General features: G+C 42.3%; 1 protein-coding gene across 1 annotated transcript in view; it reads right to left on the bottom strand.

Annotated features, from left to right (window-relative positions):
- The window catches only part of EML1 (EMAP like 1), a 192,944-nt gene extending 169,997 nt beyond the window's left edge, over positions 1 to 22,947 (bottom strand). Inside the window, exon 1 of the mRNA XM_074956224.1 lies at positions 22,791 to 22,947. Within this exon, the coding sequence (XP_074812325.1) occupies positions 22,791 to 22,821 (31 nt within the window). The 5' untranslated portion in view covers positions 22,822 to 22,947. The remainder of the gene's footprint in view (positions 1 to 22,790) is intronic.
- Between the last annotated feature and the right edge of the window lie 2,576 nt (positions 22,948 to 25,523).

Raw genomic sequence — 25,523 nt, 5'->3', positions numbered from 1 at the left:
AAACCTTGTGCTTTAAGAGTTATAAAACTTTATCTCAACACCTACTGTCACTACATAATTATCTGACCACCCCTGAAACTGTGAAAATTTAATTGGATAAAATTTTTAAAAATGCTTAAAAATAAGCATTGATATTCTCCATCGAAAGTATATTACAAAATTAAATTCTGCCAAGCTAATTATGTAAATTGTGCAGTTAGTTATGTGGTTGTTTAACCTCAGAGTGTGAGACTGTCACAATGTTTTACGGTCTTAACTCTAAATCGGCAATTCAGATCCAGACTAGTCCAGTGATGACTGAAGGTGACTGGAAGCGACTGTTTGGTAATCGATCTGAAATAAATTGGTGGTCTCATTGCAGTCTTTGTTGGGCAGCTCACTTAACACAGCACAGACACTGCCTCCTGAATCAGCTCCAATCAGCACCCTTGTTGACAGACTGAGGGGCATGGAGAATGAAGTGTGCTCCCTTCTACACACGATAACTCAAGATCCAGCTGGAGGCACACTGATGGGTGGTGGTGAAGAAGCTTGTATGACCTGTGGCTGCAGAAGGCTGTAAATAATGCAGCTCCACTGCACAGTGAGGGGTTTGTGATTCAACAGAAGAGCCCAGTCCCTGTTATTGCCAGACTGGCACCCACCACAAGCACCAGATCACTTATTGATTAATTAATTTAATTAACCCCGATATCCTGGGAATCCCCCTCACGATTTGAGAATTCCTGAAAATGAAGTGCCCACTTGTCTTTGCATCACATCAGGTACTTTCACTATTTGGTACCATTTATTTTACTGTATTATTTTAGTTGCTCTTGAAAGAAACACTAGGATTGCTGAATCACTAGCAGACAACATCCCTGGAGGAAACATACTCTGGGATTCATATCAGAGAGTAGTGAGGTGGTGCGCATTCTTAAGGAGGGGGACTACAGGGGAAAAGATACAGTCTAGTAAAATGAATAGAAAACATCAGTGATTCAGACCCCTAACTCTTGTTTATTGGCTTTAGATCTCAGTTAAACATTGATCTTCATTCCTCAGTTCCAGAAACAATCCCTACAGACTTTGATTTTGAATTTTATGTGACATTCTTCCTGGATATTTCTTAAAAACACTTTAATTAGGTGAATGATTGTACCTCCTGGAGCTACCTCTTTCCAGACCAAGAAAAACAGTGCCTTCTTTAAATCATGCAGGTTTCCTCTTATTATCTGTCCTTGCAAATGCATTCAGAACATCCAGCTTCTGTGGATGGCACTCAGACCATAAAAACCTTAACCACCTCAAGCAAGCCAAGCAGGCTGAAGCTTGGCAGACCATCAACATTCTTTCTCCTGCGTGACCATGGGGTCACCCCTGTGGAACAAGCTGAGGGTTACCATAGATTGCCAGAGGTTACATTCCTATATGGCTTCCCAATGCCACTCTCACCCGTCGTTTCACAAGAAATCACAAAGCACTCCAGCATTTTTGCATTTCACAGAGAAGGAAATCATCATCTCACTCCAAGCCCTAGCCTAGGGCTTGGGGTGGAGAAGCCCTCAAGGACATAAACACATCTGCTGCTCTGGCCTCCAAGTAGGAATAGCTGCCTACACCCACTGCAGGAGGACAATCTATGGATCCATGGAATGATAGATCAGCCAGTCCTGTCACCATCCCTTCCCCTGTTCTTTAATCCCCAATGTGTGGTGGGGAGGCCTGGCTCAGCCAGGCTCTGCAGCATACAGTGGTGGTGGTCAGAAACGATGCATAACTCTTGATGGTGGGGAGGCACAATTAAAGGTTCAGTGGGGAGAAGGGGAACCACGTGACCCCCTATACATTGCCTCTGGGCTGACGAGCAGCAGCAGAGCCAGGAGTGCCAAGGCAGCAGCAAGCGAGCGCATCGGGAGCATCTCAGGGCAACTGGGCTCTGCAGGCCAGGGCTGGCTCTAAGAGGGGTCCCCAGTTTGTGCCAGGCTCCTTCGGGGGAGAGACAAGAGCCTGGCCCAGCTCGGGGAGCACAGCAGAGAGGGATGCTGAGCTGCCAGCCAGCACCCCAGCTCCCACAGTGCAGAGAGCCAGTGGCCCAACTGGATCGGGCAGCTCCCACTGGATTCCGATCCACTGGCTCCTAGTCTCCACCGGATTCAGGTGACTTTTTTCACACCCCCAGTTTGAAAACCTCTGTGCTAAATGAATTGTGGAGGTGGCAGAGGGGCTTCCCAATTCCTGCCCCACACTAGCTAGGGGAACTGCAGCACTTATATCCTTCTACAACCACAGGAGATAGCAGGATTTGCCCCATAAAGACCACCCTGTTTTTTCTTAGTATTGCTGACCTAAATCATGAGCTCCTTACTCAGTTTTCACTCAGATTTTTAAAGCTACTGGCATTGCTCTGCTCAGTGTTGCAAGGCCTATGTGACTTAGACACCAAAATCTCACTTTCAAGTGACTTAGGAGCCTAAGGCCCACTGACTTTCATTTCTATTCTATTCTGTTCAGGTTGTTATACCCTGCTCATCAATGCGACTTAGGTGTCTAAGGGCAGGTCTCTACAGAGAATTAGCATGTGGCAAGCCGGGGTGTAAATCTCCCGCGATCTAGCACACGGTGCATTACCAGGCCACGTGGACTCTGCTACCCTGCAGTAAGTGTTCCGTAGCGCGCTTTAGGTCAGCAGCACACAAAAGCTCACTATGGCACTAGTAATGCACAGTCACAGGATCCACGTGGCCCATTAGTGTGCAGCATGCTAGTGTGGTGAGATTCACACCCCAGCTATGCCACTTAGGCCTTGAAATGCTGAGCAGAGTAATGCCTAAACACCTTTAAAAATCTAGGCCTCAGTCCTTATTTAGGTAAAACTTTCTTTGATTTTACTGGGTTTTGTCTGAATAAGGACTCAATAAAATACACAACCAAAGTAAGGCCTTCAGGAATTATTATTTCTACAGTAGCACTGCTGTGCATGGAACTTGATATACAAACGAAAATATTCCCCTCCTCCACATGATTTATAATCTAATTTATACATGGCACGCGACGGCAAGGGATGGCAAACAAAAGAGCAGGGGAGGAAATGGAGAAGGAAGAGGATTTACAGTGACTAAAGCCTACAGCTATAAAATGATTCTGAATCATTTTTATATTGGAGATAAGTGACTTAGTGCCACTAATGCCATTGGCACTGCTGCAAGGAACGACACTGGTGAGGGACTTAACCCAAGAGCCTCTTGACTCATCAGCTGCTCCTGACAGTTAATTTTATATTTCTTTTTGTCCTTCTCCCCTTTTATCACTTGTCTAGCAGGAAGGCTGATGTGTGAAAGGATCTGATCTGCGCTGGGTTTATGTTAGGAAAGAAATTGAGAAAGGAAGGATAAATGGAACAGAATAAATGTCTTAGAACTGTGCTGCTCCACTAATATTTGCTAATTGTAATCAGTCTAATAATACACAGAAGCTTGTAATAGGCTTACATAGGGGATTTTAAAGGGACACGGTCAGGTTAAAAATTGTGTTCAAAAATAAATTTCCTTAATAACTCCACATTAAAACTGAAAGAAATTTGAACATTAATTAATTTCCCGTGATGTATGCTGGTGGTTAGCTTTCTGTGTTTCGCTCAGTTTAAACCAGTGATTCTGAACCAGGGAATGTGTACCCTTGGCGATACTCACAGGTCTTCCAAGGGGTACTCAACTCAATCTAGATCAGTGCTTCTCAACCTGCAGGTTACAGCCCTCGCGGGGGGCGGGGGTCATCACAGGACAGGTTTGGTGGGGTCACAAGTGCAGGGCTGGCATTCGGGGGTGGCAAGCAGGGCAAATGCCTGGGGGGGCCATGCCATAGGGTGTCCTGCGAAACTAAGTTATATGTTTCAATCCTGCTGCCTGAGGCTCAGGCTTCAGACAAGGCTCAGAAGTGAAAAACAGGCTCAAGTATCACACTGAAATGTAAGTACAATATTTATATTCAAATCAATTTATTTTTTAATTGTATGCTAAAAATGAGAAAGTCAGCAATTTTTCAGCAATAGTGTGCTGTGACATTTTTGTGTTTTTATGTCTGATTTTGTCAGCAAGTAGTTTTTAACTGAGGTGAAACTTGGGGTACGCAAGACAAATCAGACTCCTGAAAGGAGTACAGTAGTCTGGAAAGGTTGAGAACCACTGCTTTAAACAATGAAAACTGACCAATCAATTTAATTGGTTTAGAGTCAGTTTTATTTTCCAGTTCTGATGCACGAACTAAATGGCGTAATATTTAGATTGCAGATATTTCAGGAAGGTTTTAAATCCAAAACAACAAGTCTAGCTTTAACTGAAATTAAAAGAAAAATTCTGTGGAGACATTATCAAAAATATGTTTTGTAAATACTGTTTGAACATTATGGTGATAAACCCTTCAGAAAATGCAGATAGATAAAGAAATAGATAATCTCAACTCCCTTTTTCTTTCTTTATTATTCATTACTTTTCTGTCACAAATTCAAATTTTAGACCGTAACCTACATGGTGGTATTAGTTTAGCATCATTATGCAGAATAACAAAGTGCCAATAAAAATCACATGTATATGGCAGAGAAAAAATAACCATCTTACACACTTTTTGAAATGAAGATCATTTTAATATGCATACTTTCCAGTTGGGGAGGTGGGAGAACAAGGGAAGAGCTAAAAACTAGAAATGCATGTTGTTAAAAAGGGAGAAGGAAATATTGATATTAGAAGTGAGTGAGGACTAGAGGTACAGAGGTGGTAGCAGACCCTGGAGAGAATAGAAATATGAATGTTGGCCCCAGTTCCAAGCTATGCCTCCCAGAAGGAGCATCACAGAAACTATGGGAGGGGACAAGGATGCTGCTTTTGTATCTCCACAGTTCAGAGACTGCCCTAATTTACAACCAAGCTGCTGTGTGATTTCCAAAGAATTGCCTGGTAGCTAAGAATAGTGAGAGCACTCTGTGTTATACTGATCCATAGATTCAATGATGCTGTCAGTCGGTGGTTTATTGTTCTCCCCTACGTATCTCTTCTGACTCCCAGGCATGCCGGGGCAACATCAAGAAGTTTTGCTGGCCCTAAAAGTACACCATGTAGTAGGGAACTCTCCTGTGCTGAAGTAATTCTCAGGTGGAGAGACCTAGCTACTTTCCAGCCCCTTTACACCACAGAGCAGAGTAAATGGTCCAAAACATAGCCCACAATCTGGACCACTAACTTCAATAGAAGCAGGAGCAAGCCCATAAAATGTTAGAGGAATTATGTATTCATGGCTTATAGTTAGGGATGGACAAGCTCAGTAGAGTTGGAGGTTATGCAAACTTCTCAGACTATTTTTGGGGATTACAAAACAGGTTAATTAAAAAAAAAATCTGGTTCCTGTGATTTAAATGAATAGAGCCAAATTCATGTCTGAAATAATTCCAGTGAACCCAGTGAAGTTACACTGGTGATGAAGAGAAGCAATGGATTTTTTCCACATGTTTTTGTAGTGGACAGGAACCCTATGCTATGTATTTGGGATGGAAGTCTTGCCCCATTGCCCTCTTCCCCACCCTTCTTCCTCCTTCTCCCATGCTAACCTGGCATAAATGTGTAACCTCCACGTACTACATTTATTTTTTTCTTTCATTTTTTTTCTGCTCCTTTTTCCAGATCCTCTCTCCTAAGAGGAAGATAAACCCAATACAATTCCAGCTGTACTTTTGAACCCATGTTTGAGTGGGGTTGAACTTTGGTGTAATGAGATGGTCCATCCCAATTACATTAAATAATATACCTCAAATGCACATAATTAAAGGCTGTAATTCTGTTTGGGCTTCTAGTAACACGAACAAGCTGCTCACATTTCACTTTTTTGGTTTTGGGTTGTCACCAGATCCCTTGATAGAATTATACATTTATTATATACAATTAAGGAAACATTATTCCTTATTAGAGCTGAGCAAATACTGGAAGACAAAAAATTTCTCCAGATCTTCACTCAAAGTTGAAAACTACTTTTTGTGTTTGCTTTCCATGAACAGACACACAAACTTTATTATCACAAATACTTGTGACAAGCAAATTTTAAGCCTGAATGCTCAAACATTCACCTACAGCAAATTCTGACATGTGTGGCCAACTAGTAATATGCAAAAGTCAAAATTTGTGATGTGTTGAGTAGTCCGAAAGTATTTCATCTTCCCCTTGTACAGCCAAAACATGGTCCGTCCTAAAAGGTTGTATTAAAAAGAGGTGATCAGCTAGCTAGTCCTCATAGCCCAACTGAGTTTGGACATAAAATTAATACTGCTGCAATTAATCAGATTTGCAAAGCAGGGATAGAAAGTAATGGTCCATCCTGCCAGCTGTTAGCAGGGCCTGGAGGGCATAGTGATTGCATGATATATGGAATCACATTCCTTTTTAAACAGGAGACATTTATAAAATAAAGCAAGTACAAATTATAGACACAAACAGTCTTGCACACAACTTGAGTTCCTATTTTATCTCTCTTGCTGACCATGGACCACACCCCCTCTGGAAACCACAGAGACATCTAGTGGTTCAATAATATTCTGCAAGTAAACACATCATTACAGAGATTATTAGGGGGCTTCTACATCCATAGTGGCTAAGATGGTGTTTTCAGGAAGATCAGTGATAGATTGTAGTTTCCTCAGGAAGTCAGTGGGATCAGAGGGTAATAAAACACCATCTTAGCCACTATGGATGTAGAAGCCCTCTACACCAACATTCCACTCAAAGATGGACTACAAGCCATCAGGAACAATATCCCCAATAATGTCACGGCAAACTTGGTGGCTGAACTTTGTGACTTTGTCCTCACCCATAACTCTCCTTCTTTGAGAAAGTAACAGATTTTTTAGACAAAGGAAACGCAGTGGATCTAATTTGCCTAGATTTCAGTAAGGCGTTTGATACCGTGCCACATGGAGAATTATTAGTTAAATTGGAAAAGATGGGGATCAATATGAAAATTGAAAGATGGATAAGGAATTGGTTAAAGGGGAGACTACAACGGGTCCTACTGAAAGGTGAACTGTCAGGCTGGAGGGAGGTTACCAGTGGAGTTCCTCAAGGATCGGTTTTGGGACCAATCTTATTTAATCTTTTTATTACTGACCTCGGCACAAAAAGTGGGAGTGTGCTAATAAAGTTTGCGGATGATACAAAGCTGGGAGTTATTGCCAATTTAGAGAAGGACAGGGATATCCTACAGGAGGATCTGGATGACCTTGTAAACTGGAGTAATAGTAATAGGATGAAATTTAATAGTGAGAAGTGTAAGGTGATGCATTTAGGGATTAATAACAAGAATTTTAGTTATAAGCTGGGGACGCATCAATTAGAAGTAACGGAGGAGGAGAAGGACCTTGGAGTATTGGTTGATCATAGGATGACTATGAGCCGCCAATGTGATATGGCTGTAAAAAAAGCTAATGTGGTCTTGGGATGCATCAGGAGAGGTATTTCCAGTAGGGATAAGGAGGTTTTAGTACCGTTATACAAGGCACTGGTGAGACCTCACCTGGACTACTGTGTGCAGTTCTGGTCTCCCATGTTTAAGAAGGATAAATTCAAACTGGAACAGGTACAGAGAAGGGCTACTAGGATGATCCGAGGAATGGAAAACTTGTCTTATGAAAGGAGACTCAAGGAGCTTGGCTTGTTTAGCCTAACTAAAAGAAGGTTGAGGGGAGATATGATTGCTCTCTATAAATATATCAGAGGGATAAATACCAGAGAGGGAGAGGAATTATTTAAGCTCAGTACCAATGTGGACACAAGAACAAATGGATATAAACTGGCCACCAGGAAGTTTAGACTTGAAATTAGACGAAGGTTTCTAACCATCAGAGGAGTGAAGTTTTGGAATAGCCTTCCAAGGGAAGCAGTGGGGGCAAAAGATCTATCTGGCTTTAAGATTAAACTCTATCAGTTTATGGAGGAGATGGTATGATGGGATAACATGGTTTTGGTAATTAAATATTCATGGTAAATAGGCCCAATGGCCTGTGATGGGATATTAGATGGGGTGGGATCTGAGTTACCCAGGAAAGAATTTTCTGTAGTATCTGAATAGTGAATCTTGCCCATATGCTCGGGGTTTAGCTGATCACCATATCTGGGGTTGGGAAGGAATTTTCCTCCAGGGCAGATTGGAAGAGGCCCTGGAGGTTTTTCGCCTTCCTCTGTAGCATGGGGCACGGGTCACTCGCTGGAGGATTCTCTTCTCCTTGAAGTCTTTAAACCACGATTTGAGGACTTCAATAGCTCAGACATAGGTGAGAGGTTTTTTGCAGGAGTGGTTGGTGAAATTCTGTGGCCTGCATTGTGCAGGAGGTCAGACTAGATGATCATAATGGTCCCTTCTGACCTAAATATCTATGAATCTATTTCACATTTGGGGACAACATATACCTTCAAATCAGCGGCGCTGCTATGGGTACCTGCATGGCCCCACAGTATGCCAACATTTTTATGGCTGACTTAGAACAACGCTTCCTCAGCTCGCATCCCCTAATGTCTCTACTCTACTTGAGCTACATTGATGACATCTTCATCATCTGGACCCATGGAAAAGAAGCCCTGAGGAATTCCAGCATGATTTCAGCAATTTCCATCCCACCATCAACCTCAGCCTGGACCAGTCCACACAAGAGATCCACTTCCTGGATACTACAGTGCTAATAAGCGATGGTCACATAAACACCACCCTATACTGGAAACCTACTGATCGCTATACTTACCTACATGCCTCCAGCTTTCATCCAGACCACACCACACGATCCATTGTCTACAGCCAAGCTCTACGATACAATCGCACTTGCTCCAACCCCTCAGACAGAGACAAACACCTACAAGATCTCTATCAAGCATTCTTAGAACTACAATATCCACCTGCTGAAGTAAAGAAACAGATTGACAGAGCCAGAAGAGTACCCAGAAGTTACCTACTACAGGACAGGCCCAACAAAGAAAATAACGGAACACCACTAGCCGTCACCTTCAGCCCCCAACTAAAACCCCTCCAACGCATCATCAAGGATCTACAACCTATCCTGAAGGATGACCCATCACTCTCACAGATCTTGGGAGACAGGCCAGTCCTTGCTTACAGACAGCCCCTCAAACTGAAGCAAATACTCACCAGCAATCGCACATCACACAACAAAAATACTAACCCAGGAACCTATCCTTGCAACAAAGCCCGTTGCCAACTGTGTCCACATATCTGTTCAGGGGACACCATCATAGGGCCTAATCACATCAGCCACGCTATCAGAGGCTCATTCACCTGCACATCTACCAATATGATACATTCCATCATGTGCCAGCAGTGCCCCTCTGCCATGTACATTGACCAAACCAGACAGTCTCTACATAAAAGAATAAATGGACACAAATCAGACATCAAGAATTATAACATTCGAAAACCAGTTGGAGAACACTTCAAGCTCCCTGGTCACTCGATTACAGGCCTAAAAGTCGCAATATTACAACAAAAAAACTTCAAAAACAGACTCCAATGAGAGACTGCTGAATTGGAATTAATTTTCAAACTGGACACCATTAAATTAGGCTTGAATAAGGACTGGGAGTGGATGTGTCATTACACAAAGTAAAACTATTTTCCCATGTTTATTTCCCCCCGCTACTCTTCCTCACATGTTCTTGTCAACTGCTGGAAATGGCCCATCTTGATTATCACTACAAAAGGTTTTTTCTCTCTCCTGCTGGTAATAGCTCAGCTTAACTGATCACGCTCATTATAGTGTGTATGATAAAACCCATTGTTTCATGTTCTGTGTATATTCTTCCTACTGTTTTTTCCACTGCATGCATCTGATGAAGTGGGTTTTAGCCCACAAAAGCTTATACTCAAATAAATTTGTTAGTCTCTAAGGTGCCACAAGTACTCTTTTTCTTTTTGATGTTTGGAAGGCAGTATTTGTAGTGGTTTCTGGAATAAATAAACTCTTAGCTGTTCAACCTGTGCTGCCTCATAACTAGAGCTGGGCAGGAAATGGTTTCCCCATCCCACAAATATTTTTTAGAGTTTGGTTGAAAAAATTGGGAATTGTTTCTCCTGTGAAAATTTTTGAACAGAAAATTTCATTTTGTTAGAAATTTCCTTGGAAATTTCCAATTTTTTGACAAAATGATTCAAAATGGATTTTATTTATTTTAATTTTTTTTTTTTGCAAAAGTGTGGGTGGGTGTTTAAAAAGGCAGTTTTCATCAGATAAAAAAATCTCCATCCGCCCTCCAGTCCTGGGCTTTGTGTGTTTTCCCAGCCTAACCTCTTATTCACCCTCTTTCTCACATACCTCTTCTCATTTTGACTAAAATATCGAAAAACCTCACTGAACCCTCTTGACAAGCCTCACTCCCAAACCCTACTAGGGAAAAATGTGATATTAGAGCGATGGGTGTGGAAGGTAGATAGCAGTTGTGATGCTGGCAGACCAGGTTCCAGCTCATGTGAAAGCCCCAAGGCCTCAACTGAACACTGACAAATGCATAGCTGGAAAACAGCCTGTTTCACCTATGTGTTAGTATTGGTGAAGCAAGTATTAGATTTATAACAATGTGTTTAGACTTTATGAAATGCCTGTAAGTTGCTGCATACATTAATCTGACTTATAATATCTGTTTTCCATGTTAAGTGTTTGCTCTGAAACTGTAAACCCCCGCAGTCAGGAGAGAAGCATTACCACATGTGGAATACTAGTTTGCCACAAGAGGTATTTCCTGCCCAACAAAAGAAGGCCCACAGACACCAGACAAGCTATTGTGGAATATCAGAGGACATTAGACTTTGCTGATTTGCCCTCCCACCCCCCCCCCGCCATACACCGTTGAAGAGGTGACATGCATGAGGACTCATCCTAGCAGCTTGAACTCTGGGGAAGGGAATAAAAACCCTGACAGGCAGACACTGGATCTCTATGCTGCTTGGATTTTGGAAGGGCAAAATTTCTAAGCATAAGCAAAGGATCCCCAGCTGCTTAGCCTGGGTTAGTCCTAGAGGACATGTAGAGCTTGCATACTACAGCAGCCTCCATTACTTTTTGGAATCTAAGACTGTAACTCATTTGTGTGTGTATGTTTACCTGCTTTAGTCTTGTAAACAACTCTCATTTCTTTTTCTTAGTTAATAAATCTTCAGTTAGTTTATTATTGGATTGGCTATGAGAGTTGTCTTTGGTGTAGGATCGAAGGTGCAATTGACCTGGGGTAAGTGACTGGTCCTTTGGGACTCAGTGTAATCTGAATGATGATGTGATTTTTGGTGTAAGGGACTATCTGTCACAAGGCAAGCTTATCTGGGTAACGAGATAGATTGGAGCACCCAAGAGGACTGTCTGTGACACCATGGTTAAGCTGTTAAAGTGCCTGAACATTTACGCTCGATACTTGGTAAGTGAAATCTGAGTATAGAATTCACAACCAGTTTGGGGATTGTGCCCTGCTTCTTAACAGTCTGATCTGAGGTTGGTATTCATTCTCGTGAGCCACTCCAGACAGCTTGATAGCAGTACTGCCAATCCCAAGCATTCAAAAAAAAAATCACATGAATTATTTTGCATTTTTGAATGAACTGAAAAAGTAGGCAAAAAATCATTTGAGGTCCACCTAAACATTTATTCAACCCAAAATCTGATGTTTCATTTTGCTTCTGGGGGCTTGTCACACTTTTGTTTTTAAATTGAAGTGAAGTTCGCAATGAAAAACCATTTCAAATTGAAGAATTGAAAGATTTCATGTTGAAAATATTGAAACAAAATGTTTAGATTTTTTTCCAGATTTCTTCTTTTTTTTTGGCCAAACAACTTTGTGAATTCAATCTGAATTTCCAAAATGTTTGGATTGACCTGAAGCTGCATTTTTTAATCTAAAAAGAGTATCAGCTGAAAAAGGTTGCCCAGCTCTAAGTTGGAGTTCTTTTTGTTCTCTTTCTGGTTTGAACCCTTAGGGTGCACTCAGTTCACATTTTACAGCTTTTCCCATGTAAACTAAAATGTTGGAGGAGTGGTTAAATGAAAGCTGAGAGTCTCATGATACCAGCTACTGAGCTTAAAAAAACCCACGCCAAAAATCACGAGACTTGGCAACACTGAGATGGATCAACATTTCAGGAGCCGTTCCCTGGAGAAAATTACCGCCATCTCATGGGTTCAATACCCTCACACAAACTGTTATGCCTGAATTGCCCTTTTGGGACTGATTGTAAATGCAGGAAACAATTCCTTGAGGGTTGGGAGACACCAAAGTCTGTTGAAGATGACAGATCAGTCTTGCAGGAACACACCATCTCATTCATATCATCACTGGAAGCACTTCAGTTTAAAAAAAATAAACTGCTTTTTTATTTCATACCCAGATCACTGATAACAGCACTTCCTTAGCTTGCTGTAGTAATAATAACTTGGTACTTCACTAGTTGTTTAGTGATACAGTAGGACCTCAGAGTTACAGACACCTCGGAAATGGAGGTTGTTTGTAACTCTGAAATGTTCGTAACTCCAAACAAAACTTTCAAAAGTTTTTCAACAGTTTACAACTGAACATTGACTTAATGCAGCTATGCAAAAGAAAAATTCTGCTTTTAACCATCTTAATTTAAATTAAACACAAAAACAGTTTCTTTGCCTTGTCAAAGCTTTTTTTTTAAACTTTCCCTTTTTTAAAAAAAGAGTTTACATTTAACACAGTACTGTGTTTGCTTTTTTTGTCTCTGCTACTGCCTAATTGCATATTTCCTATTGCAAATGAGGTGTGTGGTTGACCGGTCAGTTCATAACTCTGGTGTTTGTAACTCTGAGGTTCTACTATAGTCTGGCAGGATTGGCAGTGTCACACCAACTACACAAAAGACATGTATTTCATTGGAACAAATGGTAGGGACTTTGAAATTTCCTGCTCCTGTTACTGTTTCTGGGTGGTGAAACCATAAGTGCTGGGACAGAAAACTGTATGCTCCTAGAATCAGTCTACAATTGTAAAAGTGTTGCCTATTTTACAAAAAATGTACACCAAGTCCTATTTCCTTGAACACCCGCAGAAACAAAGAACTGCTCAGAAATTTCCAACTCTGTCACTCCAGTGAGCTCTGGACCCAAGAAACTCTGTCCCTCTGCTTCCCCTCAGGATCACATTCACAGCTGTTTCTTCAGGCCTTCTGCTTCCAACGCACATAGCCTACAACCAACATCCTATTCCATCCATTTGTGCCACAGCGAATCCCTGAGTCCATAAGCTTAGTTCTATTCTGATATGCAGCCATTTGCCTTGGGTGGACCCTACAACCCCTAGCTGTTTTACCATACAAGTGGAGGGGGGTTGATTGCTCCTTCTGTTCAGCCTGAAGGAGGGTGCTTTCAGGCACACCTACTGGTTTTGTGAGTTCTGTGATGGTCTTTGGATCAAAGGCCAGGTCTAGAAACTTTTGCCCGTATGAATTAAGTTTGAATTAGGTGCCCTGCACTCTTAATGTGAATAAAATACGCTCTGACCATCGAGGCTAAGTGACACAAGCACAGGCGCCAGCTTTCCCCGGTGCCAATGGGTGCTCGCACCCTCCTAGCCCCGCCCCAGCTCCGCCCCCTCACTGCCCCTATTGGACCCCCTCCCCAAATCCCTGCCCAGGCCCCGCCTCATCCCCCAGCACACCGCCGCATTCCCCCTCCTCCCCACCTCGTGAAACAGCTGTTTCGCAGCACAAGCACTGGGAGATGGGGGTGGGGGAAGCGGGCACGTGGCGCCCTCACAGAGGAGGTGGAGGCAGAGCAGAGGTGAGCTGGAGTGGGGGGCAGGGTGGGGAGCTGCCGGTGGGTGCAGAGCACTCACCAATTTTTCTCTGTGGGTGCTCCAGCCCTGGAGTCAGCGCCTATGGCCACAAGCACTTTAAAGTTCCCACACAAAAAAGAATCTTGGTTGTTAAACTACCATCAGAAAGACCACACACAGAACTGCATGGAACTCAGTGAATCCTCCTGGAGAGGAATGACTGAGCTGACCCATCTAGGGATCTGAGTCCATCTATCTATTTACAGCTAGATATCTGTCATGCAGGCCTCACTGCAATGATTTAGGAAAGATGAAAAAGCATAAAAAAACCCAAGAGTGAAATCATTCTGAGAAACGTGTTCTAAACAACAGCATATGGTCACTAAAAATAGTTTTCAAATAAATTCATAACATAAGACGTCCTGGGCTTAACAGGGGATTAGCTAGGGTGTCATTTTTTCCTCAATCATATCCGTGATTAACAAGGGCTTAACTTTTGGGTAAAACCTATAATTTGAGTGACTCTCTCTGTATCTCTGCTGGACGGGAAGGAGAGACTCCTGCTGGGATAACCTACTCCGCTCAGTAAACTCTGCAGGCAGCAGCTCAAATGCTCTGCAAGCAAACCTGCTTTTTAATCGGCTCGTGTTGGGTTCTGAAGCAGATTTTTTTAAAATAACTTGTGTGGAGCTGAGGATCTGCAGGGTTGTTCTCTCTCATCAGAGCGTGTGGTGAGGAGCTGCATGGATTGCTGCTGGGTCCTGACGCTTCTGGCCTGCGAAGGTTGCTAGTGGTTCTTCATTTTTTTCATCCACTTTGCCCTGTGGTGGTGTCTCCTACAACCTTGCTCCTGGCAATTGTTGCAACAGCAAAGGCGTAACCATTTTACTTCTCTGCTATTCAGTGAGCTATCCCTTAGAAGAGGGAAGCTAATGTGGAAGCTACAGTGCTTGGCAATTTTGCTAATTTTCATCTAGTGATCACTGCTGGCCATCATTCATGGTGGAAACCTACTGATGTTGGTCAGCTGGTAAGGGCATCACAAGGAAATCTAAAGTTCAGTGAACATTCTTTTCAGCAACTCACTCCTTGGGCCTGACTCTGTTCCTCCTTAAGTCAATGGGAGCTTGACACTGACTTCACTGGGACCCACAGTCATGAATAGCCGGTTTCAAAGACACTTTCAAGTCCCTGCAACTCAAGATTCTTTCTGTTTGCAGATGCTATCAGACTGATAAAAACAACGAGGAGTCTGGTGGCATCTTAAAGACTAACAGATTTATTTGGGCATAAGCTTTCAGGGTAAAAAACCACTTCTGCCCAAATAAATCTGTTAGTCTTTAAGGTGCTACCGGACTCCTCATTGTTTTTGTGGATACAGACTAACACAGCTACCCCTCTGATATAAGACTGATGTATCCACAAAATGAACTTTAGGGGCACAAACCCAGCAATACTAGAAAACTCTTTGCATGGTACCTTCTGCCATACCAGGCTACAGTAAGATTACCTCCAAGGGATGAACCTATCTTTTCCTATCTAGGAGCCAAATCCTGAGGTTGTTATTCTATGGGAGCTGAGGATGATAATAGTCACTCTTCCTATAGATTTTGAAATATTTTTGACATCTTCTGTGTGAATAGCCCAATAAATGTAATGTATCAGAGCGACATGGAGTTACCTCTGTGCCGGTCATAGACAGTGGCTTAATGTATTATTATTAATCCCATTAGTTAGTTGGAAGTGTTTTAGACTCATTAGATGACGGTTACAGGTTTAAAGGGAAAATTCTGACATAAACAGTAGTCCCACAAACAAGGGCAATCCAGAACTTGCCAAATCAAGCCCATGAATTTAAAAGGAGATTCAAATGTGGAAAGGAATAGATTCATTTGGATCCAATCCTTTCAAACTGCAGCATCTGCAAACTTAGGCACACTGGAAAAAAATCACAAACATTTTAAAAGCAAACAAATTGCAATGGTTCACACAGCTCTGCGCTACCCTCTGTTAATAGAGGAGGGATTTACATTCATAACACCAACTATGTGAATGAGTTGAAATAATCACACTTTGTTTGTTTAGTTTTCAATCCTTAAATATAAAAGCTCCTCACAAACCTGGTGGTTAAGTATCATCACTGCTTTGCATATGAGCAAACTGAAGCACTTAGCAAATAACTTGGATAAGTGACTTGCCCAAGGTTACAAAGTGAGTCAGTGATCTTACCTCTGAGATAGTGTGAACTGTGAGTGTTAGTGATTTAGTGTCTATACACACTGGAGGTTTGCACTGGTGCAGCTACACTGATTACTGGAACTAGGACAAACCCACAAGGTAGACAAAGCCCAGGTAAAGAGCATAACTGGGTACAGGTCTCACTTCCCCATTCTCATTTTCTTTGGCTTTGATGATGAAGGACCAGATTCTGCTTTCACTGGCGTTAGTCTGGATTTACACAAGTGTAACTGGGAGCAGATTCTAGCCCCATGGCTCTCTCCCTTTAACAAGATTGCGGCAATTTTGACATTGATTAGGAAGCTTTCAGGTTTCAGGACTAGCCAACAAAAGATCTGAGGGTGGGAGTGGGGTGAAGCCATGAATAGGCTACTGCAGCCGCATCTCTCTGAAACCAGTGTTTTAAAATCTCCAATCGGGCCTCACACAAGAGTTGTTTTAACCAAGGTTTATATTCTAATGACCTTCTGTAGCAGGTGGATTCTTCACACAGTACATTTTAACTCTTTATGTTCCTTTGGCTCCTTTTGGTATTGTGGATCATGGGGTGCTCTTGAAATGCTTCATGCGTAGAGAGGGCTTTTCAGGCCTGTTTTTGACATGTTTTCCTTCATGTGTCTCAGCAGGGCTAGCTTGTTACCACAAATCTACCTCTGATATTATTCCTGTGAAACACAGACTCCTGGGGGCTCTAGATTCACATTTATGTTTCAATATCTGTGGGCCTGATTATGATGATTCATAGATTTTTAAGGCCACAAGGGATCATTATTATTATTTATTATTTGTATTGTGTGAGCATTTAGGAGCTTTAGTCGTGGACCAGGCCCCACTGTGCTAGGCACTGTACAAAACACAGGACAAAAAGACACCATCAAAGAACTTACAATCCAAGTAGTACAGCAGGTTTCATTGAACCAGCATTGTCTGATGGAACAACATTCCACTGGAAAATCTTTGAATGATCATCTGATTTCCTACATAGCACTGGCCATAGAATTTTGCCAAATGATTCTTGCACCTAGCCCAGTGATTCTGTGGTGCATTCATCATCAACAACTCTCACTGAATTATGAAAGGTGTTGAGGGTGCAGAGCAATTTGCTGGACACAGCCATTAGTGCTTCTTCTGACGTACATAATTCTACAATGGTCTCAGTGGACACCTCTCACGTGCTAAAGCGCTCACACAGTGCTTTTCATTTGCAGTTTTCAAAGTGTTTTGCAAAGCTGGGCAAGGATCCATTAATCCACTTTTACAGAGACTGATGTGCAGAAAGGTGAAATGTCTTCTCCAAAGGCACACAGCAAGTCCATAGTAGAACCAGGAACAGAACCCACTGGTCTACCTGCCACATGATAGTGTTCCTTTTTGATGTGAGCAACTTTGCATCAGTGGACTCAGCATTTTTCTTCATGATACATATTAGCTGATTTTTAACTTTACCCTTTTAGGAATATTTCTAAGCTGTGGCCATTGTTTTTGTAGACTGATTTGAAATATGGTTTTCCATGTACTAGACAACTGCAATGCTGAACTTGCAGGCCTTCCAGGGTAGCATTGTACAAGTGTAACACTGACAGACGCTGGTCGCCACGGGTGGGATCGAACAGTGACCTCTGGAGCTTAGTGCATGAGCCAAAAGCCAACTGCCCGTTAGCGAAGGCCGTAGAGCAGACTCATTAATTGCTTTCTCTCTCTAAGTGGTCTTGGTGCCACTGCATGGGACAGAACACCACACCCAGAAGGTGTGGGGGTTACATACTTCCCCTAGCTGAGGAAGCATGTCCCATGCTTCAGAGTCTTCCTAGTTGAAATCCTGGACGAGCCCTCACTTGAAATGCCGATAGACCCTGGTCGTCAGTGGGCAGGATTGAACCTGGGACCTCTAGAGCTTAGTGCATGAGTCTCTACCACATGAGCTAAAAGCCAACTGGCTGTTAGCTAAGGCTGTAGAGCAAACTCATTAATCTCTCTTTTTAAGTGGTCTCGGTGCCACTAGATAGGACAGAACACCACACACAGGTGGTGTGTGGGTTACACAAGCTCCAGATAACCAGCAAAGGCATCTGTTTCCTCTGGACTTAACATTCAGGGCCAAATTTTCTGTTGGTGTAAAGGGGCACAGCCCCACTGACTTCAACAGAGTTGCACCCATTTACAATAGCTGAGAATTTGGTCCTCAGAGCATATTTCCCCAGTGCTGAAAAGTTTATGGTGGTTTCCTTTTATTGATTACAAGGTTGCTCTAGCATTACTGTCTGGGGCATTTGCAGGGCCCAGGTCTTCAAGCATCTGAGCATGAGCTCTCTGTGTGTCCTTACCTGACTCCGGCCTTGGCAAACTTGCTGAGGGACCTCAATACATAAGGCAGTGCTGCACAAAGCGCAGCCTATTTTGAGTGGGGTTGGGAAGCTAACATTTACGCCCGAGAGGACCAACAATCCTGAGAGGGCTGGCTGATTCCAGTTAATCAACAGCTCTGATCTGTATTGGGCAGTTGGGGCAAACACAAGAAATAAGGCTCATAGCCTCCTCCTTACCCCAGGAAATTGGGGGCACTAATTTTATATTGCACACAGCCCTTGCTGACATAACATGAGCATGGGGCCAATTGTTAGGGTCTGATCCTGCAAATGCATGAATTTAATGAGACTACTCATCAAGTGCCTAAGCATTTGTAGGATTGAGCTCTTGTTCTGCAAAATGTCTGCTCCTGCCATAAAGAGCAAAAAAGCTAAATACTTTCCACTGTGCCTCCTTAAAAACCATTTCAAAGCCTTGTTCTAATTTAAAAAGGGACTACATAAAAATGGGGCCATTTCCCCGGACAGATCTGCTCCCTGTGCATCTGCTGTGCCATCCCTCCTGCTTTTAGTGAGAAAAGTATATTTTTATAATTTCTGATTCCCATTAGTCCTGCAGAGACAACGTGACCATGAGAGAGTGAGCTGGCTTCTATTTCCTTTCACCCATTATCAACAGCACTGCTAACCAAGTTCTCAATGCAGGCCCAAATGTACCCCTGTATAACCTGACTAGATGGTGTGTCTAGTAAGACACCTGTACTGCCTATAAGTTCCTGGGATATCCCTTTCCCGAGAAGCACACCCCATTTTAGCCAGGTGCCCACAACATCTCTAGGGCATGTTGAAATGTACAATTCTCATCTGATGTGGGGTGATATTTAATGAGATGTTCAAGAACACACTTCATAGGTTTTTTTTCCCTTCCTCTGTAGAAACAAATATAAGAGTTTGGGAGGAAGAGTACTGGGCCCCCTGACACCTGCGGCAGAGCTAGAGAAATCAATTCTCTTTCTTCCATATGTGAGCAACATTTTACTAAATAAAAGATAACAGATGTATCAGTTAGATTCTCTGTATTTGAACTGTAGTGCCCACTCTTGGCAATAAAAATCTATATCACAGCACAGCTGAATTCTCCAGGACTATAGCAAAAGAATGATGCTATTCACAAATATTCTGTACTGTTACTCTCTCATGAACAGTTTCTGAGGGGAAAATAAGTGAACAGACATTTTAAGGACCTTTCCTTGACTTCAGAGGTTTATCTGAAGTCTGAGAGGTTATGGTAAGAACCAGAACCATTATGACTCACTTGTTCCTAATCAAAATGCTGGGAGCATGAAAGGTTGTTCAGTTGTACAGAGACTGAACTGTGTCTTCTTACAAGAGAAAAATAATACACACCCAGGGAAGCACTTAAATAATTGATGTGTTTTGCTTTTATCTGCATGTAGCAATGACAGTAAATCTATGTACCTCGCACTAATGGATAGCATCGGTATATCAATAATTGCTAATATGAAAGAAACTGAAGGCAGTGCACTTGTCCTGAAGTGTCTGATTCTTCTTTTGTCTTTATCTACTCATGTCACAATAGTCTCGGAAAATTAATGGAATAAATTTAAAAATTCTGTTCACTAATTAATCTTTTTGATCTCAGCACTTTAAAGTGCACAAGCACATTTTGGGTGGAATTCAGTCCAGTGTGACAGTGACTTATTTTAAACATTTCTGCAACTCTGACAGTTTCTGTGTCTCATATGCTATATTGAAAAGACAAAATGAAACTTCTTTCTACAGGCTGTTGTCTTCTGCCCATTTAACATTCTATTCTGAACCAATGAAACACTGTAGTCATACGGGAACCTAACATAAGTCACAAGCCTCTGTGTTACAGAAGTAAAAACTCAATGTTTAGACCCTGAAAAGCTGCCTAGTTCTTTCTAATTCAGAAATATGAGTTTTACTATTAAATGAAGTTTATTGTTAAAAAGTTACGTTGGCCAGTTCATATCCTGCTACTTAAAATCAAAAGGACATATTCAACAATTTTCTCTGTAACGTTTATCTGACCTGAACAATTATGCAACTGTTCCTACTACATTCTTGTGTAGGCTGAAAGTCGTGTAGAAATTTTGGCATTCATTTACTGTAACTATAAACTTTAATTTGTAAGATTGTTTATTAGGCGTATACATTCCAAAAGGTTGTTACAATTATTTTATATAAGATTAACCTTGTAATGTGGCTAGACAATACAGACCTATTTATAGTACAGAGTAAATACATACACACACACACACTGTGCTATAAATAAATCTGTATTGTCTATCCAGTTTACAATGTTAATCTTAAATATATTACTGTAACTTTTTTGCAAGTCTATTGTCTAGCCCCATTCAACATGAGTCTTAAAAATACGAGGTCAAATGTTGGCCTCCATTACACCATAAAATTCTCATCGGAATCAGATGTTGTAATCATATTGTAACAGAGACTTTTCTATTCATGTTTTATACCCTTATTTACAGAGATTTTATTGATAAAGTTTTAATCTTCCAAACAGTGGTGGAAAAAAATGTTACCATCAAGGGAATTATTTGGTCTTCCCCAAATCCATTAACATGAGACAAACTGTCAGCAACTAGAATATTAAAAATAGTTTAATAACCACATACAGTGCAATAGTGATACTTATGACTCTACACACTCACAGCACTAAATCCAGGAAATCACATGTGGTGTCCACAGGTTTGGCTACTACCCAGCTATCTCTGCCCCGTATCAGGGAGAGTGAAAAGAGCATGGGTCAGTCATGATGTCTGGTACAGGAGGTAGTGAGTGGACTGGAGACGTTGCCAAGATGACTGGAGAAGGAGGGGAGAATATGAGAACGATGGTGAGGAAACCAAACCTCCTGCTCTGAACAGCCTGCAAGTGCGGGAAAGTTTCAGAGCTGCATCAAGATCCAAACTTTACAGCTTGACCCATCTCTGATATTTATTCCCTTCTTCATCCAACAACTCCCATCCTCCCTCCCCTCAAAAAAACAACCCCAAACCCATAAAGCTACACACTATCAACAACTTTCTGCAAAGGAAACATCCTGGGCCCTTGCAAATGCAAAGATAATTCAGATATAAGCGACTTTCACACCTATCATGCCTTGCATGCCGAATATCAGTTTCATCATTAATATCAGATGCCAGTTAAATATTGTCAGTGTTGTCCTGAAATATCCCTGTTCAACTCAGAGTCCTTAATAAGCACATATAGCTCAAGCTGTTAAAGTCAAGGCCAACTTTGCTGAAGAAAGGAAGCTATTCTGGTATGGTATCAGCCCATTGATAAGGTAAGCAAGACATTTTCATCTTCATAGACTTCTGCTCTGCCTTCATACAATGATAGCGACCTTCTGCTGGCATAGGAAATTTCCCATGGTACAGCTTATGCTGAACTAAAACATTCATATTTTTACCCTTTTTTTTTAAAAATATTGCCCCTTCCCTGAAGTGGAAACAATGAGAGAGGGGGAAAATGGTTCATCCACTTTCCCCCCTCTTCACCTCCACTTTTAAAGCAAGAACCTGGTCTCTGACTCTCTGCCATCACAAGCCAGTCAAACTAAATTATTCCACTATAAATAGGAGAAGACAAATGCTTGCAATGACAAAATACAAGTAGTGTTTTTAAATGGAACGCTTTTATTTAACAAAAGCCTTGGCACAGAATCGCTCCAATGTCCCCACAAGAATTTCCTTTCATGCAGAAAATCTAGCAAATGTTTACATTACGTATACAAAGGCAGAAAACAAAAAGGCTAAGAAATGTCTTCCTACCACATGCCGCAGACTCCTGTGCAGCAAAGTTTGACCTAGCTATGTGCGTCAGGGAACGACACCTTTTCAGCTATAGGCAGCATACACAAGGCACTGATTTTGAAAATAAAGTGCAGAGAGTATGTATTTTCTCTCAGTAAAGGACCCATCTTTATTACATTCAGCTGTCTTTTCTGCAGCCCCTTGCCATTTGAAAAGGTTAATCGATGTGTTAACATAGTGCATATACAGGGCAGTTGTTTCAGGAACTGTTCCCAGAAATTCTTGCTTAGAGGCTCCAGAGAACAAATTGTGATCCTGTCATTTTGACAGAATCAGACTGCTTCCCTGATTAGCTAAAATCAGTCTCATTTATTTTTCATGCCTTTATTAAGAAAACGTAACTTCGTAGGCTAGCCACCCAATAGCAGCTACCCGAGTACATTTTGTAACTAAGAGCTTGCAGAACTCTGCTGATGCATGAGATTTCTTCCCCTGCAATGGCTCAGACTCCCTTCAAAACCGAGCGGGTTTGTGTGTGACTTTGCAATCTGAGAACGTGAAGGACACTGTGGTAAATATATACGTAGTCGGCAGGACACTGTGGTAAATATAAATCTGGCACTTACCCACAACCAGTCCCTCGCAGTCTGACATCATGTGAACAGTTCTCTTCAACCGTACGTAGAAAAACCACAGGAAAATACAAACTCAGTTTCTTCTGTTAGGGTAGGCAGAGGAAAAAATATCTAACCCTTCTCCTATAATGTACATCTACCCACCCAGGGAGTTGTAGCAACAATCCCGTCTTTGCCTTCTCATTATGGGATGTAAAGATAAGAATGTGCTTTTGTGCCAAAAGAGCATGCTATTGGTGGATAAATTTGTTGTCATCCCTCCCCTCCACAGAGTTTCCTCTTTAATGTCACAGAGGCAAATTACATGGCTTGAAAGGCCATAGAATATTTATGAAACTGCTTTTAAGTGCTAAGCTGAAAATCTGTATCGAACAAACTGGCTAATTGCTGTGTGGTGAAGTTTGTGGCGGGAGCTGCAGTGCTAGGACAGTAGTTTTCAACCTTTCTCCATGTGCAGACCCCTAAAAAATGTCAAATGGAGGCGTGGACCCCTTTGGAAATCTTAGACATAGTCTGTTGACCCCCAGGGTCAAAGGGCCACAGGTTGAAAACCACTGTCCTAGGGCATTCCTAGTTCTCTGCTGAGTTAGTGTCATTCCTGAGATACACTGTGTAGCTTTTGCCTTGGTATATATCTAGATCTATGGACTAGCTATGGGCCTGAACAAAGAGGGAAAACTCCTCAGAGCTGAACAGTCCTGTGCTTAGACTCCACAGGAGTCCTGCCTCTTTTCACAACATTCTAAACACTACAGAGGAGCAGATGCTATTCCTGCTCCATCCCCTTTGCATTTCTGGGGAGCTCCTGGTGTAGGGGAGTTGCCTGGAAGGCGAGGCAGAAAGCCACATATACTCTCCCCAGGTGCATGCTGAGCGTATAGATATACATATGTACATATGCACATATATGTACGTATATATATACTCTCCCCAGGTGCATGTCATATGTGTGACGTCAATGATTCAGGAGCCCTTGCTTTCCTTGAGTATGGTGCACAGTGACACCACCAGATTGCCCTTTGCCATGCACCTCAGAAAGTGCACAGGACAGGCCTCTCTCCAGTTATTGTCCTGGATTGTCCTCTCCTGAAAACACCCTACAGAGGGGAAGCTAGGTGAGGAAATTCCTGCTCTGCATTCGGTTTGTTATTTCATTGGAGTGGGTGGAAAAGGGACTTGCCCAGGAACTTTGAGAGACTAACGGGAAGTGGAGAGGTCCTGTGCCTCTGCACAGGCTCTGGCCCTGATGGCCCTTTCTCATTCCTGGTCACTGGCATGAAGCTTAATTGGAGATGCTCTACCAGGGAGTGTCCCAGGCTGTGGCAACCTGTAGGTCTCCTGGTGGAGCTACAAGAGGGTTATTCAGTGAGGGGACACTCACATGGATGGCAGCTGTGCAGACATGATAATAAAGTTGCATCCTGCATTCTATTTTCCAGGGATGCTCTACAGGGCTGGAGAGAGAGGCTATGTGCCCCCTCTCGGCCCTGTCCATTCTTCTACTCCCTCCTCCACATAAGCCCCAAACTCAGAGCACCCTCTGTCAGATCTGGAGGGAGAAGGACGACTCCACAGAAGTGGCTGAGCCCCACTTCTGCACCAAGGGATAAGGGGAAGATCCATACATGGAAGAAACCTTCCAGGCACAGATCTGGGAGGGACAGTCTGGACCAGCTTTTGGAGCTTTGCTTTTTCTCCAGCTGTTGAGCATCAGAGCAGAGCTCTGTCTTGCACACTTTACAAAGGGCACAGCTGCTCTCCACAACTTCTTGTGAAACTTCAGTGCACTTTTCACTACTTACGTGTATTGGCCACACATGCACATACAGCCTTCTTAGCAAGGCACTTTGCACAGTTAGGTCCCGATCTTGCAAGTGCTTCCACTCAAGCTTAACTTTATGCACATTAATAACCCCATTGAAGTCAATGGAACTGCTCCCCTGAGTAAAGCTAAACATGAGTAAGTGTTTGCAGGATCAAGGACTTTGTGAAAAACTCTGTGCAAGATGCTTATGCAGGACATACAATTATCCAAAAGGTCATAGCTTGGTCACATAAAAACAAATTTTCATTTTTACACTCATGACACTTATCCTCAAAGAGGGCTATTGCCCTCCCTGGTTTAAACTTTCTACTCCTAGCCATTTGGACCATAAAGGTGTTTTGGTTTTTTTAATGGTTATAAGAATTTTTTTTTCATGTGAAAACTATAATTCTCTCCACTCTCATCGTACTCAAAAAGGAGCAGAACCTTATTTACTCTGGGATTCTCGGGGGAGAGAGGAATTACCTTTTGATATAGAGCAAAGGTGAAGTTATGAGTAAGGCTGGGTGTTCACCATGGCAAAAAGTGCAAGAGCCATAATTTGAGTTAAAGAATAAAAGGGAGCAGAAATCACAAGACACATTTGAATAATTGTTAAGATAATATGAGAAAAGTGTTATTAAATAGGTGTCAATAATGGCTCTAGGCTGTGATTTCCAAAGGACTGCAAGGGAGTCAGGCTCCATAAAATTCAATGGGAGTTGGGTGTCTGTCTATCTGTCTTACAGCACACATCACTGCATTATCTAAGCACCTCCCACGTAAAATCTACAGCAATAGCAAAGTCCCTTAATGGAGTTCCTGGGCCGCCCCCCCCCCATTTACAGGGTTGGAGCTCTGCTTGGGGTCAGGGTTTTCTTGGAGGGATTTGGGGAAAATAAAAGGGCTGCTCAAATTGG

Source organism: Natator depressus, chromosome 6, assembly GCF_965152275.1.
Source record: "Natator depressus isolate rNatDep1 chromosome 6, rNatDep2.hap1, whole genome shotgun sequence".
NCBI lineage: Eukaryota > Metazoa > Chordata > Testudines > Cheloniidae > Natator > Natator depressus.
The sequence above is the reverse complement of the archived record's forward strand: the minus strand, read 5'-3'. Positions and strand labels throughout refer to the sequence as shown.